This window comes from Schistocerca nitens, chromosome 1 (assembly GCF_023898315.1).
Source record: "Schistocerca nitens isolate TAMUIC-IGC-003100 chromosome 1, iqSchNite1.1, whole genome shotgun sequence".
In the NCBI taxonomy this organism is placed as follows: Eukaryota; Metazoa; Arthropoda; class Insecta; order Orthoptera; family Acrididae; genus Schistocerca; species Schistocerca nitens.
The window spans coordinates 1060157034-1060173919 of NC_064614.1; the positions used below are offsets into that span (position 1 = coordinate 1060157034).

General features: G+C 44.2%; 1 protein-coding gene across 8 annotated transcripts in view; it reads left to right on the forward strand.

Annotated features, from left to right (window-relative positions):
• LOC126197766 (inter-alpha-trypsin inhibitor heavy chain H4-like) overlaps window positions 1-16886 on the forward strand; it is a 204436-nt gene that overhangs the window by 39718 nt on the left and 147832 nt on the right. For all 8 annotated transcript variants that reach the window (XM_049934662.1, XM_049934666.1, XM_049934664.1 and 5 more), the window contains exons 6-7: window positions 6910-7024; window positions 14350-14510. In XM_049934662.1, coding sequence (XP_049790619.1) covers window positions 6910-7024; window positions 14350-14510 — 276 coding nt within the window. The remainder of the gene's footprint in view (window positions 1-6909; window positions 7025-14349; window positions 14511-16886) is intronic.

The following is a 16886-nucleotide window of genomic DNA, read 5'->3' on the forward strand; positions in this document are numbered from 1 at the left end:
GTCCGGCGAATACGGAGCGTGGGGAACGACAGTCCACCTCTGAGATGCCAAATAGTGGGTCACTCGTAAGGCCGTGTGTGCTGGAGCGTTGTCGTGATGCAGAAACCAGTCACCTGATACCTGATCGCCAAAGTTCCGGGCGTGTCCTCCTCACATCCTCTCGCAGACGCCTTAAAACATCCAAGTACAAATGCTGGTTAACAGTCTGGCCAGGAAGTACGAATTCGCGATGCACAATTCCACGAACATCAAAAAAGACAATGATCATCGTCTTCACATTTGACCTCACTTGCCTTTCTTTTTTTGGTCTGGGAGAGTTGGGAGTCCTCCACTAACTTGACACTTGCTTCGTTTCTGGGTCATACCCGTAACACCAACTCTCATCCCCTGTAATGACTTTGTTCAAGAAGATTGGATCACGTGCAATCTCTGTTTTCAAGTCCTGACACACATTCATGCGGATCGTTTTTTGCTCCTGTGTGAGAAGGCGCGGAACAAATTTAGCAGCAACACGTCTCATGTGCAAATCCTCACTCAAAATCCACTGGCACGAGCTCCAACTAATTCCTGTCTCTGCTGAAATTTGGTCGATCGTTTGGCGACGATCCTCGCTGATCTTTGGCGGACCTTTTCAATGTTCTCATTCCGCGATGTTGAATGGCGTCCATGAATGATCTTGGTCTTCAACATACATGTCACCACGTTTAAAGAGCCCAAACCACTCGAAAACCTGTGTGCGGCTCATAGCGTCCTCCTGGAAAGCTTCCTGAAGCATTTGGTGTGTGTCCGTTACAGTTTTATTTTAAAGCAGGAAACAAAATTTCACACACACTCTTTGTTCTTTTAAAGTTGCCACAGCGACTTCGCAGAGGTAACCCGCCAACAGTCAGAGAAACACAATACCACACTTCCACGTTCAGCTCTACACTGACGCCGTCTCCACAGCTGTTTCATGAAGGTCTGTACTACACCATCTAGCGTGAGAACCCTGCACTACGTCTACGAGTGGCAGCGCCCACGGCGTCCGGTTTCTTTTGGGTCCCCCCTCGTATTATTGGCGCAAGAAGAAAAGTCATGGAACAAAAACAAAGAAACTTGTATTAACAGATGGCGCTGCGACCAGCAGAGGCGTGGCACACGGATCTTCCTGAGTTTGCATCCGAGAAGCCCAACTTGGCTGTCTCCGTGAAGGATCCCGTGCTGCTAGTAAAGCTCTTTCGTAAGAACGACAACTGAGCGCCAGTGGCCCTGCGGTAGTTCCGAATGCAAGAGTATGAAAAAAAGGCAGATGTCGGATGTCTACAAAGGGTCTGAAGAAAATGATTACAAAACTAGAAAACACAGATTCTTTTGTAGTGCAACGTGGCAGAGGAAGGAATGTAATTGAACCGATGTCTGTCGAAGATGTGACCACAGCACTGCAAGAGGGGTCGAGCGGTGGTGTGCAAACATGCACTACACGGGGAACTGACCGAAAGTTGGTCATGTCTGTGAGCAATGTGCATAAAATCCTACGAAATATTCTGCAGTACTATCCATACAAAATCACCCATGTTCTGGAGTTGCTTCCTGTTGACCTACCAGCTAGACAAACATTCGTTCTGGAAATTCTTGTTCGCATGGGAGTGGGCAATGAACGGCCGTGGAATATTTTGCGGACAGACGAAGCCCATTTCCATGTAAATACACAGAACTACAGAATTTGGGCAACGGAAAATCCGCACGCACATCAACCGGTACAGTTTCATTCTGCAAAGGTGACGGTGTGGTGTGTGTTGGGGGCATCGTGTATCGTACGGTCGTATAGTTTCGAGAAGATGAGTCCTGCCAGCCCTGTTACCTGTACCATCATTAGTAAATGACCTGAGATTGTTTTGCGCACCAACATCATTTCAACCTTCCAACAGCGTGGATCTGTAGATACGATCATTTTTATGAAAGATGGCGCTCCTCCGCACACTACACAGTCATCGGAGCGGCTGCTGCAGAAGTATTTCGAAAATACTAGAGTTATCAGACATCATCCCCCTACAACCTGGACGTCCATGTCACCTGATCTAATCAGTGTTACTTATGGCTGTAAGATTTTCTGAAAGATTCTGAGTTCACTGCTCCAATTACTTGCTGAACTGACGGCAAGCATTGCTCCACGCGTTTAGAACGTGACCCCCGTGACACCCCGGTCTGCTGTGGAAGATGCTGCTTCTCGATTTCAACCTGTGGTAGAAAACGGGTGATAGCATATTGAATATGTCTTGCACCTGTCTCACGAAATTATAATTCTATATCATTTTGCTTTTTATCCGGTTGTTGGCCAGACTTTTGGTCTGGTGATTACAGGGTTATAAATACAAAATCAAATAGGGGTAATGCAGGAGTAGGTTTAATAATGAATAAAAAAATAGGAGTGCGGGTTAGCTACTACAAACAGCATAGTGAACGCATTATCGTGGCCAAGATAGACACAAAGCCCATGCCTACTACAGTAGTACAAGTTTATATGCCAACTAGCTCTGCAGATGATGAAGAAATTGATGAAATGTATGACGAGATAAAAGAAATTATTCAGGTAGTGAAGGGAGACGAAAATTTAATAGTCATGGGTGACTGGAATTCATCAGTAGGAAAAGGGAGAGAAGGAAACATAGTAGGTGAATATGGATTGGGGGGAAGGAATGAAAGAGGAAGCCGCCTTGTAGAATTTTGCACAGAGCATAGCTTAATCATAGCTAACACTTGGTTCAAGAATCATGAAAGGAGGCTGTATACATGGAAGAAGCCTGGAGATACTGACAGGTTTCAGATAGATTATATAATGGTAAGACAGAGATTTAGGAACCAGGTTTTAAATTGTAAGACATTTCCTGGGGCAGATGTGGATTCTGACCACAATCTATTGGTTATGAACTGCAGATTGAAACTGAAGAAACTGCAAAAAGGTGGGAATTTAAGGAGATGGGACCTGGATAAACTGAAAGAACCAGAGGTTGTAGAGAGTTTCAGGGAGAGCATAAGGGAACAATTGACAGGAATGGGGGAAAGAAATACAGCAGAAGAAGAATGGGTAGCTCTGCGGGATGAAGTGGTGAAGGCAGCAGACGATCAAGTAGGTAAAAAGACGAGGGCTAATAGAAATCCTTGGGTAACAGAAGAAATATTGAATTTAATTGATGAAAGGAGAAAATATAAAAATGCAGTAAATGAAGCAGGCAAAAAGGAATACAAACGTCTCAAAAATGAAATCGACAGGAAGTGCAAAATGGCTAAGCAGGGATGGCTAGAGGACAAATGTAAGGATGTAGAGGCTTGTCTCACTAGGGGTAAGATAGATACTGCCTACAGGAAAATTATAGAGACCTTTGGAGAGAAGAGAACCACTTGTATGAATATCAAGAGCTCAGATGGCAACCCAGTTCTAAGCAAAGAAGGGAAGGCAGAAAGGTGGAAGGAGTATATAGAGGGTTTATACAAGGGCGATGTACTTGAGGACAATATTATGGAAATGGAAGAAGATGTAGATGAAGACGAAATGGGAGATAAGATACTGCGTGAAGAGTTTGACAGAGCACTGAAAGACCTGAGTCGAAACAAGGCCCCGGGAGTAGACAACATTCCATTAGAACTACTGATAGCCTCGGGAGAGCCAGTCATGACAAAACTCTACCATCTGGTGAGCACGATGCATGAGACAGGCGAAATACCCTCAGACTTCAAGAAGAATATAATAATTCCAATCCCAAAGAAAGCAGGTGTTGACAGATGTGAAAATTACCGAACTATCAGTTTAATAAGTCACAGCTGCAAAATACTAACGCGAATTCTTTACAGACGAATGGAAAAACTGGTAGAAGCGGACCTCGGGGAAGATCAGTTTGGATTCCGTAGAAATGTTGGAACACGTGAGGCAATACTGACCTTACGACTTATCTTGGAAGAAAGATTAAGAAAAGGCAAACCTACGTTTCTAGCATTTGTAGACTTAGAGAAAGCTTTTGACAATGTTGACTGGAATACTCTCTTTCAAATTCTGAAGGTGGCAGGGGTAAAATACAGGGAGCGAAAGGCTATTTACAATTTGTACAGAAACCAGATGGCAGTTATAAGAGTCGAGGGGCATGAAAGGGAAGCAGTGGTTGGGAAAGGAGTGAGACAGGGTTGTAGCCTCTCCCCGATGTTATTCAATCTGTATATTGAGCAAGCAGTAAAGGAAACAAAAGAAAAATTCGGAGTAGGTATTAAAATTCATGGAGAAGAAGTAAAAACTTTGAGGTTCGCCGATGACATTGTAATTCTGTCAGAGACAGCAAAGGACTTGGAAGAGCAGTTGAACGGAATGGACAGTGTCTTGAAAGGAGGATATAAGATGAACATCAACAAAAGCAAAACAAGGATAATGGAATGTGGTCGAATTAAGTCGGGTGATGCTGAGGGAATTAGATTAGGAAATGAGACACTTAAAGTAGTAAAGGAGTTTTGCTATTTAGGGAGTAAAATAACCGATGATGGTCGAAGTAGAGAGGATATAAAATGTAGACTGGCAATGGCAAGGAAAGCGTTTCTCAAGAAGAGAAATTTGTTAACATCGAGTATAGATTTAGGTGTCAGGAAGTCGTTTCTGAAAGCATTTGTATGGAGTGTAGCCATGTATGGAAGTGAGACATGGACGATAACTAGTTTGGACAAGAAGAGAATAGAAGCTTTCGAAATGTGGTGCTACAGAAGAATGCTGAAGATAAGATGGGTAGATCACGTAACTAATGAGGAGGTATTGAATAGGATTGGGGAGAAGAGAAGTTTGTGGCACAACTTGACTAGAAGAAGGGATCGGTTGGTAGGACATGTTTTGAGGCATCAAGGGATCACAAATTTAGCATTGGAGGGCAGCGTGGAGGGTAAAAATCGTAGAGGGAGACCAAGAGATGAATACACTAAGCAGATTCAGAAGGATGTAGGTTGCAGTAGGTACTGGGAGATGAAGAAGCTTGCACAGGATAGAGTAGCATGGAGAGCTGCATCAAACCAGTCTCAGGACTGAAGACCACAACAACAACAACGTTGGCCTCTAATTAAAACCTATGTTTCCCATGCGACGTGGTACGACCTCGCCGTGGTGGATGGGCTTGCTTAACTAACCCAAAACACTGGCGTCGTATTGCAGTCATCTGTCATTTGAGGCCGGCCCTATTTACGTTATGAGGCTTATGGCTAAATCTATTGGTACGATTTTCGATAATTTTTTTTTTTGTTTCATTGATGTTTACCCCCTACGTCAATAATACGCAGTACTAGTTTGTGCCATTCTGATCAGTGGTTTTCTTTCTACAGGAACTTTGGTTATGTACACGCTGTATCAAAAATACTTACTACATTTCTGTAGCCCTGTTTAACTCATACAACTCTTCTGTAATTAATACTGGTTTGGCATTTATTGGTTGGTCAGCCGATTAATTTATTTCGGTATTTAGTTTATTTGCCAACTTCTGAATAACTCCTTGATTTTAATTTCTTCATCTCACATGAATAGCGGATTCCAAGCAGAAGCGATGTGCCAGTCCGTGACGGAATACCAGCGAATGACGTTCGACAGCCACAGATAACTACAGAATATCTACAGTTTTACTGGTATGTGTAGTAACTTTGTGGAATAAGTTGTCTCCAGCAGCTGTCACTTCTTCCCGTCCTATTGGCCAAGTATTATTACAGAAAGATGTAAATCAGTACACGTCTTCATGCTCTGTCACACATGTTTCCTAGCGCTGCATGTGGTAATTCTTATAGCAACAAATCCTATGCCCCAAAACATTCCTGAAACAATAACAAATACCCTTTCACGCATTACATGAACATACAGGTTAATGAACTACAAATCATTGTTAATACTGGAAGCCATATGAACCGATAAAGTCTTACATTACATAGCTAATGGCAGAAGGAGATGGGAGTTGCTTCAAAGCATTTAATAAGCTGAGGAAATATCAGACTGCACAAGTTACTGTTGCATATTTCTTGCGATTGTCTGTTGTCTTTAGTGTTGTCGTTTTCGACATCTTCCCCACCACTGAAGGTTCTTATTCATAATTAAAACTAGGGCCAACATTATGTCGTTGATAGTGTGTGACGAAATAAGTAGCCAAAATAGTTACTGCCCCACACCAAGACAACCTCACCGTTATCCTTTCTCCCCTCTCCCCCCCCCCCTCTCTCTCCCTCCCCCGTCTCTCTCACACGCACACACTCATACATAGACAGAGATGTTGCCGTCAGGAAAGGGCATAAGTACAGATAAAAAGTAAAGATGAAAGGTTAACTCTCTTCGACGTCTGAGGCATTGGATGTGGTGCTCAAACTCGGATAGGACAGTACTGTAATAGTGAAGAATATTGATCACGTTCTTCCCACAGGAACTACCTCGATATTTCCTTTTATTGATGTAGGAATTCCATGGAGAACTTAAGCCTAACGGTTTGGACGCAACCCCTCTCATAACCGTATATGAGTGGAGTGTCTTAACTAGTGTAAAAGGAAATAGAGAGAGAAAGATGACACAGTAGATACTGAAGATTCTCATTACACTATCGTAGATCTGATTCACACGGGGACGAATCAGGTAATAATGGCAGTGACAACAAAAGGTCTTACTGTCGCAGTGAAGAAAATATTATAAACGATTCTGCTTGCCCTTAGAGAAGCGCCAGATTTCTCATGGACACAAACTGTCCATACTGTTGTAATACGCGCAGAGAACGTATGGTTGAGGACCCTGTTGGTGCGTAACTCGCTAATAAGTTACATCTGAAATTGCGTAATGTAAAACTTCGGCTGTAATAAGTTATTGTTTCAGCTTTACTGAGCAGCGGTCAGTGTTTTCCGGTGGATCTGAATGCGACTGCCAACTGTTATTTGTTGCAGCCCGTAGATGATCTGGCGGTGGAGGTGCGCATAGAAGAGCAGGCACCCCTGCGGCTGGTGGAGGTGCCCAGACTGCAGGAGACCAACGAGATCCTGGACACGCCGGACAATGCCAGTAAGTCGTCATTCGCGTCAAACGACCTAAAGTACAAGGCAAACGAGATCTTCTGCTACAAATTTGGGAGAGTGTTCAGGGAGATTTGACTTTGTGTTTTGATGTAAGTGATCTTGTTACCGAGCAGTTTAATAATTACTATCCTTCACTAGGCTCAACGTCTGAGGAATAATCATAGCTCCGGAGTCCCAGGTATTTACTATATTTCATGTTAACATGGCAATAGCTATGTGGAACATTATGTTCCAACCGTTTTCCGGCGCTGTACCGAACGTCAGCAGCACATAAAGTAAGGGAGACCAGGGCTAGTTGGTTGTTGTTGTTGTGGTCTTCAGTCCTGAGACTGGTTTGATGCAGCTCTCCATGTTACTCCATCCTGTGCAAGCTTCTTCATCTCCCAGTACTTACTGCAACCTACATCCTTCTGAATCTGCTTAGTGTATTCACATCTTGGTCTCCCTCTACGAGTTTTACCCTCCACGCTGCCCTCCAATGCTAAATTTGTGATCCCTTGATGCCTCAGAACATGTCCTACCAACCGGTCCCTTCTTCTTGTCAAGCTGTGCCACAAATTTAATTTTTTTTTTTTTTGCAAATATGGAGCCACTTCCTTTTCAAAGTCTAAATTCTTCAAAAAATAAAGTCCTCATGAAGATATAATATTTTAACAAACGCAAATTCTACTTAAGTGTATGAACAACAGTATGTATTTAAATGTATGAACTAAAACTGAATTCATCATGAAAAATAATTTTGCTTTTATTATTATAGCTATCAATATCTACAGTTATCCGAATAAAATTAGCTCAATGTTTTAAATAAGCCACGAGTGTGGGCGTAGGGCATCTCTTCATTTGAACAGATGGGTTCAATTTCCGCACAATTTTACTTTACCTTATCAAACTGAGCCATCCTCGTCTGTCCACCATCAGTTTTACCTTTTCTGGCCGTAGTGGACACGGGAATCTCGTTGCCATTTGTTTCGACATCTTTCCAGGGTGCTGGCGGACACGGGACTTCACCAAAAAAGTCATTTGCGTGGTATTGCTGGTGATAAGGAAGTTCTTAATATTGTGGGATATCCGTTGATGCTCTTGTTCAGGGTGATCTGTTAGCATCTTTTTGCGGTTCTCCATGGTTCGTTGAAACAGTGGAGAACCCTCACCATAGTCTTGGTAGGAGGCTGAGGGTAAAACCTCTTCGCCACGGGGAGGTTCAGTCTCTGACTGTCAAGGAAGGACTATCTTACGTCACTTTCAGCATAGCTAATGTCTGACATGCTGTCATCAGAATACATAGAGGAAAAGTGAGATCGACGAGTTCTAGGAAGTTCTTTCTTCTTACACTTGTCAAATCTAGCCATGTCACCCTTCTTGATTGTTGATGGATTTTTCTTCTTTTTGACTTTTTCAGCAGTGATTCTGTCATTGATGGGACTGTGTGCTAGAACAGCAGTAAATCTTTTTCGGTCACGGTTGGGCTGCTTTCATGGCCCGCGCGAAAGGGCGATTTTTTAATGGAGTGACCTGTATTTATTCATTTTCAAAAAAAATTGCTTCCTTTTTAATGAACAGTAATATAGTGTATGTCCGCTGCTCGTGGTCTCGCGGTAGCGCTCTCGCTTCCCGAGCACGGTGTCACGGGTTCGATTCCCGGCGGGGTCAGGGATTTTCCCTGCCTCGAGATGACTGGGTGTTGTTGTGTCGTCTTCATCATCATAATTCATCCCCATTACGGTCGGAGGAAGGCAATGGCAAACCACCTCCACTAGGACCTTGCCTAGTAAGGCGGTGCGGGTCTCCCGCATCGTTCCCCTATGCTCTGTAAAGAAACATGGGACTTCATTTCATTTCAATATGGTGTGTAGTTGACGTAGGTTTGGAGAGCGAGTTGCCATTGCTATGCCAACTGACCCCATGCCTAAATGTAATCAGCAGCGAGCCAGGGTGTGAATCGGACGTTCAAAAGAAGCTATGATTCCCCTTGAAAATGTCCTTCGCAGATGGGGACGAAACGTTGATTTATAAGGTGACATTCATTCGACCACGGCATAACAGCCTGGAAAATTTCATTAATTGTAAAGATTATATACACACATGCAACCACGGTTAACCATTCTTTCCAAAACTACCATCAGTGGCACGACATTTCGATCTACGGGTTCAGCAGAACAAAGGAGTTTCAGTCAGAAAAAGATGAAACAAAGGTACTGCCTCCGTGACTCTTCTAAGCAGACTGAAGTAACGGTGGATAACGCATCTTTACATAACCCCCACCTCCCACTAGCAGCTCTCTAACCTCACGGTGGAAGAAAATACATGTTGTGTGCCAAGTAGCCCCTTATCTTGTGCCAACTAACCCCAGTCTCCCCTACAGAGATCTAGAAACCTCACCTATTGCCGATAATATCCTTACGAATAAGCACCAAATCTCTTTTGAGCAGCCAGGTGTTCCAGCCGTCAACAATAGAGATACGTATTCTAATGTGCTTGTGGAGTCATATTGACCCCAGTGGTATTAGGAAAAGTAAAACAACAGCTGATGCAGGAAACACTAATATGGATAAAAATAAGCAGAAAATAATATTTTCATTCCTGCAGGTGTTTCATGTAACAGCTGTTCAGCTCAAAATTCATCATTCTGTTTTCATAAATGTTACATTCACGAAACAAACAAACAATTAAACTTTGGGTCACAATGATCCCAGTGGTATTCAGTGCGAAAACTGTGAATAAATTTTAATGTGTTGTAAATATAAAAATGAAGGAAACATCATAGGATACAATGGACTCGGAGGGAAAAATTATAGATTTTGAAAATAATAGTTTTGAAAACAAGGGAGATACATGTCCCAAAGTACTTATGGCGTCATATTGACCCCAGAGCCAATGGGACAGTTACGATTGATAAGGTATTAGCAGACGCTGAAAGGTAAATGCGAAGTATACCGTTAAAGACCACTTACCAAGTTTTAAGAAATAGTGTTAAGAATCTATATGTATATTGCAATGGTGCGTGATACCGATTTTATCCTGCCCAGCCCTTACCGCGTGCTGGCCTGTATGGACCACGCGGTTGCCGGGCTAGCTAGCTGCGCAGCAGACAGCGTGCTGTATAAAATAGCGTAAGACCCCGCCGAGACTCTTCTCGCTGTATTCACTGTCACATTTCGTTGTCTGTGCTATATGCACTTCGCATCTGTCTGTAACTTCTCAAAATGTATAGACAAAATGGTTCAAATGGCCCCGAGCACTATGGGGCTTAACATCTATGGTCATCAGTCCCCTAGAACTTAGAACTACTTAAACCTAACTAACCTAAGGACATCACACACATCCAAGCCCGAGGCAGAGAAAATCCCTGACCCCGCCGGGAATCGAACCCGGGAACACGAGCGCGGGAAGCGAGAATGCTACCGCACGACCACGAGCTGCGGACGAATGAATAGACAGAAAATATGACTTTTATATCATCTACAGCGTCATCTGCGTCATTCCCACGTTGTGCCACGGACTTTTACAATGTGATTATCAGCGATTACACTATACAAACGAGAATGCTTACAAAACTCTTGTGCATCCCATCTTAAAATATTGTTGTGTGCCCGACCGAGACTCGAACTCGGGACCTTTGCCTTTCGCGGGCAAGTGCTCGACCATCTGAGCTACCGAAGCACGACTCACGCTCGGTCCTCACAGATTTACTTCTGCCAGTATCTCGTCTCCTACCTTCCAAACTTTACAGAAGCTCTGCTGCGAACCTTGCAGAACAGTTTTAATCTGCCAGGAAGTTTCATATCAGCGCACACTCCGCTGCAGAGTGAAAATCTCATTCTGGAAATAGTCACAGGTTTCTTCGATTCTGAGAAAACCATCAGGAAAATTCTCAATAACTATAATTAGTACACCCTTGAAGATAGATCGAATTATACCGCAAAGCCCCACTTACCTATCTTTTAGAGCCACTGTAAAGTGAGAAATGTAGATATGAACTGCAGCCCACTATGTATCACTCCCAAATGCATTGCAGAGACAAAACCTAGTTACATTGCCCATAGAGGCACTGAACAAGACATTCTTTCTCCATTTCATAAGCTTTTGTAGTAAGCGGAAATGACCTAATATGTGGTACAATGCTTTGTGCCTTCTGCTAGCCATCTAGCAGTGCTTTGCGGAGTACGTTATTTAGATATGGGTATAAGAACACATTGCCTTTAATTCTGTCAAATTATTGTGATTTGCGCTATTTTGAAATTAAGATTAAAAGAAATTCCATTGGTACTACTGACGGCCTTGGGAGAGCCAGTCCTGACAAAACTCTACCATCTGGTGAGCAAGATGTATGAAACAGGCGAAATACCCTCAGACTTCAAGAAGAATATAATAATTCCAATCCCATAGAAAGCAGGTGTTGACAGATGTGAGAATTACCGAACAATCAGTTTAATGAGCCACAGCTGCAAAATACTAACACGAATTCTTTACAGACGAATGGAAAAACTAGTAGAAGCCGACCTCGGGGAAGATCAGTTTGGATTCCGTAGAAATACTGGAACACGTGAGGCAATACTGACCTTACGACTTATCTTAGAAGAAAGATTAAGGAAAGGCAAACCTACGTTTCTAGCATTTGTAGACTTAGAGAAAGCTTTTGACAATGTTGACTGGAATACTCTCTTTCAAATTCTAAAGGTGGCAGGGGTAAAATACAGGGAACGAAGGGCTATTTACAATTTGTACAGAAAACAGATGGCAGTTATAAGAGTCGAGGGACATGAAAGGGAAGCAGTGGTTGGGAAGGGAGTAAGACAGGGTTGTAGCCTCTCTCCGATGTTATTCAATCTGTATATTGAGCAAGCAGTAAAGGAAACAAAAGAAAAATTCGGAGTAGGTATTAAAATCCATGGAGAAGAAATAAAAACTTTGAGGTTCGCCGATGACATTGTAATTCTGTCAGAGACAGCAAAGGACTTGGAAGAGCAGTTGAATGGAATGGATGGTGTCTTCAAGGGAGGATATAAGATGAACATCAACAAAAGCAAAACGAGGATAATGGAATGTAGTCGAATTAAGTCGGGTGATGTTGAGGGTATTAGATTAGGAAATGAGACACTTAAAGTAGTAAAAGAGTTTTGCTATTTGGGGAACAAAATAACTGATGATGGTCCAAGTAGAGAGGATATAAAATGTAGACTGGCAATCGCAAGGAAAGCTTTTCTGAAGAAGAGAAATTTGTTAACATCGAGTATAGAGTTAAGTGTCAGGAAGTCGTTTCTGAAAGTATTTGTATGGAGTGTAGCCATGTATGGAAGTGAAACATGGACGGTAAATAGTTTGGACAAGAAGAGAATAGAAGCTTTCGAAATGTGGTGCTACAGAATAATGCTGAAGATTAAGTGGGTAGATCACATAACTAATGAGGAGGTACTGAATAGGATTGGGGAGAAGAGGAGTTTGTGGCACAACTTGACCAGAAGAAGGGATCGGTTGGTAGGACATGTTCTGAGGCATCAAGGGATCACCAATTTAGCATTGGAGGGCAGCGTGGAGGTTAAAAATCGTAGGGGGAGACCAAGAGATGAATACACTAAGCAGATTCAGAAGGATGTAGGTTGCAGTAGGTACTGGGAGATGGAGAAGCTTGCACAGGATAGAGTAGCATGGAGAGCTGCATCAAACCAGTCTCAGGACTGAAGACCACAACAACAACAACAACAATTAAATGAATCTGTCAAAGGTAAATATATTCTGTAATCTTTTTGCTGTGACACACACTGTTCTAATCATAAAATATTGCGTATGTGCATACTCTTAACGTGACGAGGTAAAAAATAAATGGATAAACAAGCACTACAGTGAAGCTCGAACATTCTTGAAATCGCTGCTCACCTCTCCTCCGTTGTCAGTAAAAATAGCAACACCAGTCGACAGGTACAGTGTTTTGATAGTCCCCCTATCTCCGTAGTGAGCAGGAGACACAGTTTCGAAACCCATGTTTGGCACTAATTTTCATTCGTCGCTTCAATCTGTGTATACACCGGGTGATCAAAAAAATGTCCGACAGATGGCGCTTCATCTGATCAGAATAGCAATAATTAGCATAACAAAGTAAGACAAAGCAAAGAAGATGTTCTTTACAGGAAATGCTCAATATGTCCACCATCATTCTTCAACAATAGCTGTAGTCGAAGAATACTGTTGTGAACAGCACTGTGAAGCATGTCCGGAGCTATGGTGAGGCATTGGCGTCGGATGTTGTCTTTCAGAATCCCTAGAGATGTCGGTCGATCACGATACACTTGCGACTTCAGGTAACCCCAAAGCCAATAATCGCACGGACTGAGGTCTGGGGACCTGCGAGGCCAAGCATGACGAAAGTGGCGGCTGAGCACATGTTCATCACCAAACGACGCGCGCAAGAGATCTTTCACGCGTCTAGCAACACTATTTTTTGTTTGGTTCTAATAAACCCCATGTCATTCCAAGCATGTGTGTCAATTTTTACCTCTCTATCTACATTATTCCGTGGTTTATTAAGTTTTCAAATTTATACTGGCTTTTTGATCACCCGGTACATCAAAGATATTTGTGACTCGAAAAAATACAGGAATAAAGGTGTGTTTCATTTGATTAAAGCACCTATGCCGTGGTTTCAGGCTGGCTCTCCTATTTCGTTCGATGTTGGATTGGAGAGCTTCTGAAATGCTGTTGGAGTTCAGGGGGAATACCAAGTGGACCGAGGCGTGAATGGAAATGGGAGGCGTGCTAGGGTAGCCCGGACAGACGTGCAAAGCCGCTGTGTCAGGGTAGCGTAGTGGTTAGCGCATCTGCGTACTGAGCTGGGGACCTAGGTTCGAATTCCAGCCTCGGTACAAATTTTCATTCATCACTTGAGTCTGCATACATACACCTTTGTCTAAAATGTTACCATGTATGGGAATCCAACCTAGGACATTCTTATGGCAGGTAAGCTCTTAACATAGAGCCACCTTGCCGATTAAATAGATGCATTTGCAACGCTCTGAAAACTTCAAAGTCGATTTTCTTGAGAATTTTTAAGAGTTTCATAGAAGTGCTTTGACAAACTGATATTTGAGTTCTGAACTTCACCTAGCACAAATACAGAAAAACACAAAAATCCGATTGCCGTGTGGTGTCCTTGTCCGCCCCGCAGATACACAGAGCAGCCCACCAAATACCTGCACTTGTGCAACTCCAGTCGGTGACCTAGGTTTAGTGATCGATCAGCGTACAAGCAATGGTACGTGGCCCTGATTCGAAGGAGAGAAGGCATAGCCTGAGAGTACCGAGTGTTACCTGTTGCAGCGGACCCCCTGGCTCGCATCGAGCGGCCCACGCCGTTGTCTGCCATCGTGCGCTGGTCGCCCACCAAGGAGGAGCAGCGGCAACGGGGCGAGGAGGGCGTCTCCGGCCAGCTGGTGGTGCGCTACGACGTGGACCGCGACGCTAGCCCCAACCAGATACTCGTGAGTCGCCACTTTGCTTGCTCACAGTGCTAAGCCCTATTTGTCCCATACCAGGTTAAAACGGTTCAAATGGCTCTGAGCGCTATGGGAATTAACATCTGAGGTCACCAGTCCCCTAGACTTATAACTACTTAAACCTAACTAACCTAAGGACATAAAACACATCCATGCCCGAGGCAGGAGTCGAACCTGCGACCGTAGCAGCATCGCGGTTACGGACTGATCCGCCTAGAACCGCTTCCCATACCAGGCTAACAGGTCCAGGGGGAAGAAATCACACCCACGAGGAATGTGCCGCAGCCCGAAAGTCTACACTAAACAACGTCCGAACAGGCCCTGGAAGACCGAGCGGTACCGACCGGCCGCCGTGTCATCCTCAGCCCAAAATCGTCACTGGATGCTGATATAGAGGGGCATGTGGTCACGACACCGCTCTCCCGGCCGTATGTCAGTTTACGAGACCGGAACCGCTACCTCTCAATCAAGTTGCTCCTCAGTTTGCCTCACAAGGGCTGAGTGCACCCTGCTTGCCCACAGCGCTGGGCAGACCAGATGCTCACCCATCCAAGTGCTAGCCCAGCCCGGCAGCGCTAACCTCGATGATCTGATGGGAACCGGTGTTACCACTGCGGCAAGGCCGTTGCCACAGCTCCAAATGTTAGATCCGGTTAAAATTGATTTCACCTATAAAGCTCTTCATTCGCGTTCAAATAGGTCAAATGGCGCTGAGCACTATGGGACTTAACATTTGAGGTCATTAGTCCCCTAGAGTTAGAACTACTTAAACCTAAGTAACCTAAGGACATCATACACACCCATGCCCGAGGCAGGATTCGAACCTGCGACCGTAGCAGCACCGCGATTCCGGACTGAACCGCCTAGAACCACTCGGCCACCGCGGCCGGCTTCATTCGTTTTCAATCAATGTTTGAAGATTAATGAACCTAAGGTAAACAGTGACATTGTATTGTATTGTATGTTAACCGTTGACCTAGAAACGACGGAGAGGCTCCGTCCCCGCTGCAGCCGCAGTGGTCCACAACCCCACGACGACTACCGCAGCCCACTTCACCCTTCCGCCGCCCCACACCGAACCCAGGGTTATTGTGCGGTTCCGCCCCCGGTGGACCCCCCCCCCCACCCTCCAGGGAACGTCTCACACCAGACGAGTGTAACCCCTACGTTTGCGTGGTAGAGTAATGATGGTGTACGCGTACGTGGAGAACTTGCGCAGCAGTCGCCGACATATTGTAACTGAGGCGGAATAAGGGGAACCAGCCCGCATTCGCCTAGGCAGATGGAAAACGGCCTAAAAGCCATCCACAGACTGGCCAGTTCACCGGACCTCGACACAAATCCGCTGGGCGGATTCGTGCCGGGGACCAGGCGCTCCTTCCCGCCCAGAAAGCCGTGCGTTAGACCGCACGGCCAACAAACAGCATCATGCAACCATGCAACAGACAGTATGACCATATGATTTTCAAGAGCCATAAGTTGGTTTTTATTCAGCAAAAAAGCTTGCTTGAAACAATGTATGATTCCACATGGAGAATTAACAGAGTTATATTTCCGAAAATACAAATTGTTTTCGTGTGGTAACTTCTTCACTTACTTGTCATCAAAGTGCAAACACGAAATTTCAATGAAAAAGATAGTTGTCGATACTGCAAGGTGGGTACACCAATAATTCCAAGTATTGCTCTTGTCAAATGTGCATATGGTTCGCTTCCACAGGGTTTTTAATTACTTCATTCTAATTTTTTTGGACTTTCTCCTGTATCTTCATGGGGTAGACAAGTTAATTACTGTATTTGGCCTTCTTAGTGGTAGTATAGGTTAGCCGGATTTCCTTCACATCTCCCCAGGACAGAATTTGTGTACCCCGACTGTCTTCTTCTACTGTTATCCCACTTGAAAGTGTGCGAACGTTTTCTAAACGTTTTTGAATCATCTAACTGAGGCGGGAAATGGGTACCAGCCAGGTATTCACCCAGTCAGAGATGGGAGATGTGTACGGGCGAATACATTTGGAACTGTTGAGCAGTGACTGTCCACATAAACCAAGGGCTACCAACAGTATCTTATCTTCAATCACTCAACGATAATTGTTGCGTACTTGCCTCCATAACAGGCGTCTCGTTCATTCACCTATGCTGACTGCGCTTCGTTGACGACGGAAACTGGAATTTGCACTCCTGTACCGCAACAGGATGTGCAGTGAGCGACGAAAGGTGGCCTTTCAGATGAATCACGCTTTACGCTCCACAAGCGTGAAATATCTTAAACAAAACACACCGAAACAATCGTTGGAGGGGTTCAAACCGGTGGTGGGATCGTTGTGGACTGGGGAATGTTTTTGCGGCGTTCCCTGGCTGA